Source organism: Austrofundulus limnaeus, unplaced genomic scaffold (assembly GCF_001266775.1).
Source record: "Austrofundulus limnaeus strain Quisiro unplaced genomic scaffold, Austrofundulus_limnaeus-1.0 Scaffold716, whole genome shotgun sequence".
NCBI lineage: Eukaryota > Metazoa > Chordata > Actinopteri > Cyprinodontiformes > Rivulidae > Austrofundulus > Austrofundulus limnaeus.
Window position 1 is genome coordinate 42,860 of NW_013953118.1, and position 2,612 is coordinate 45,471.

Below are 2,612 nucleotides of genomic sequence, written 5' to 3' on the forward strand. Positions count from 1 at the left end.
CAATGTACTATTACTGCAGTATCTGTAGTATTACTGCAGTATATATAGTTTTACTGTAGTATATGTAGTATTACTGTAGTACAATGTACTATTACTGCAGTATCTGTAGTATTACTGCAGTATATATAGTTTTACTGTAGTATATGTAGTATTACTGTAGTACAATGTACTATTACTGCAGTATCTGTAGTATTACTGCAGTATATATAGTTTTACTGTAGTATATGTAGTATTACTGTAGTACAATGTACTATTACTGCAGTATCTGTAGTATTACTGCAGTATATATAGTTTTACTGTAGTATATGTAGTATTACTGTAGTACAATGTACTATTACTGCAATATCTGTAGTATTACTGCAGTATACATAGTTTTACTGTAGTATATGTAGTATTACTGTAGTACAATGTACTATTACTGCAATATCTGTAGTATTACTGCAGTATACATAGTTTTACTGTAGTATATGTAGTATTACTGTAGTACTGTGAGGATTCTGGCAGGAACAAACCCAGGGTGCAGGCAGGCTCAAAAGTATAACAAAAATTTATTTTTAAATAACAAAAAGAGGGCTGCTGGCAGCAAACTTACAGATACTGAAGAATAACAGGCACGAGGGGGAACAAAGCACGAGGAACCAGAACCAACACATGAGACACAACAATGATCCGACATCAGACTGAGACAGGACAGGGTTTAAATACACAGACTACTAATTACTAAACTGAAAACACCTGGTGAGAAACACGAGGGTGACAATCAGACAGATAGGGAGCAGCTGAGCTGTGACACACTGGGGAACACTGAAAACACTAGAAAACTAAGAAAATAAACACAGATCCTGACAAGTACAATGCACTATTACTGCAATATCTGTAGTATTACTGCAGTATATATAGTATTACTGTAGTATAATGTAGTATTACTGCAGTATATATAGTTTTACTGTAGTATATGTATTATTACTGTAGTACAATACACTATTACTGCAGTATTTATAGTATTAATGCAGTATATGTAGTATTACTTTAGTATATATAGTATCACTGTAGAATATGTAGTATTACTGTAGTATAGTGTAGTATAACTGCAGTATCTGTACTATTACTGCAGTATTTGTAGTATTACTGCAATACATGTAGTATTACTTTAGTATATATAGCATTACTGTAGTGTCTGTACTATTACTGTAGTATATATAGCATTACTGTAGTATATATAGCATTACTGTAGTATATATAGTATTACTGTAGTATATGTAACATTACTGTAGGGTATATGGTGTTACTGCAGTATAGTATTACTGCAGTATATTTAGTATCAGTACTATAGTAGAATCCCAGTACATTTAGTACATTTATAATTAATTTGCAGTTTTATTTATTTAGAATAAAAAGTTTTAGTATTTTTCATGATAAAGTTTTGTTTTATTTATTTTTTATTAATCAAACAAATAAGTTTATCCAAGCTGCTGAGAAGGTTCTGGTTCTGGTTCTGGACCCTGCAGGTTCTCACCAACAACTTTATTGAGGATTTATTTTATTTAATCTAAATAAAGAAGAACTGCTCCTGAGCAGAACTCGGCCAGCAGAACCTTTGGGTTCTGGTTCGGTTCTGGTTCGGTTGTAAACAGCAGCAGAAAAAGTCTGTGACGCATTTTGATTTGGGTTCTGAGCTCGTTTGGTGGGCGGGTCGGTCCTGGTTCTGCTACAGGCCGAACCCCGCGGACACCTCCAGTGGACCTGCAGGCTGCAGAACCGAACCGAGCCGAGCGGGTTTCCCCTCAGCTCCATCAGCAACAAACAGAAAAGAGAAATAATCTGCAGAGTTCACAGAAAGCCCCCCACACACCCCCAGGGTCCGCACAGAACCCAGAACCAGGCTCCGCGGTCCAATCACAGGACAAAAGAGCGCCGAACCGGACCGAGTTCTGCCTCGGGCCCGAACAGAACCTGAGCTAAAGGCTGCATAAAGCCCCGCAGAGAGGAGAGCAGTGATAGAGGAGCGGTACCGACCGTTGGACCGGGCTGGTTCCAGCAGAGACCCTGTCAGATGCAGGCCGCCATGTTCGCTGCAGCTCCGCGCATGTCCACTGCGCAGCTCCCAGACCAGGACCTGGACCCACCTGGAGGACTCACTCTGATGACACCTGTAAACAAATAATGACGTCATGTCATTACTGGATGTTTGGATCTAATTTCAAATCCAGATCCGGGTTTTCAAAGGTTCTGCTGAATGATGGACCTGAGATCTGAGGAGACCAGGTCTGGACTGTCTCATCTGGTCTGATGGAGGATTCTAGATGTTCTTCAGTCCTGGATGGAGCAGATGACCTAAACCAGCAGAAGCATCAATGCACCCCCATACCATCAGAGAGGCAGGTCTTTGAACAGTCTCATCTTTGAGATGTTTGTAAAAGAATTTCAGAAATGGATCRGTCTGAACACAGAACACAAACAGAACTTTGTTACTTCCTGTTTGGACATTATTCAGGTCCTTCAAAATAAAATACCCTCATCTTATAAAATAAAATCCCCTGCTTGTTATAAAACAGACTGAATCTGAATTCAGTGTTTCCTCAATTAGTGGAGTAAAGGGGAGGAGTGTGAGG

General features: G+C 39.1%; 1 protein-coding gene across 1 annotated transcript in view; it reads right to left on the reverse strand.

Annotated features, from left to right (window-relative positions):
• The window catches only part of LOC106532085 (polycomb protein SCMH1), a gene marked incomplete at its 5' end in the record, with an annotated part of 41,137 nt that overhangs the window by 28,478 nt on the left and 10,047 nt on the right, over positions 1–2,612 (reverse strand). Inside the window, 1 exon segment of the mRNA XM_014028079.1 lies at positions 2,017–2,150. Coding sequence (XP_013883533.1) covers positions 2,017–2,150 — 134 coding nt within the window.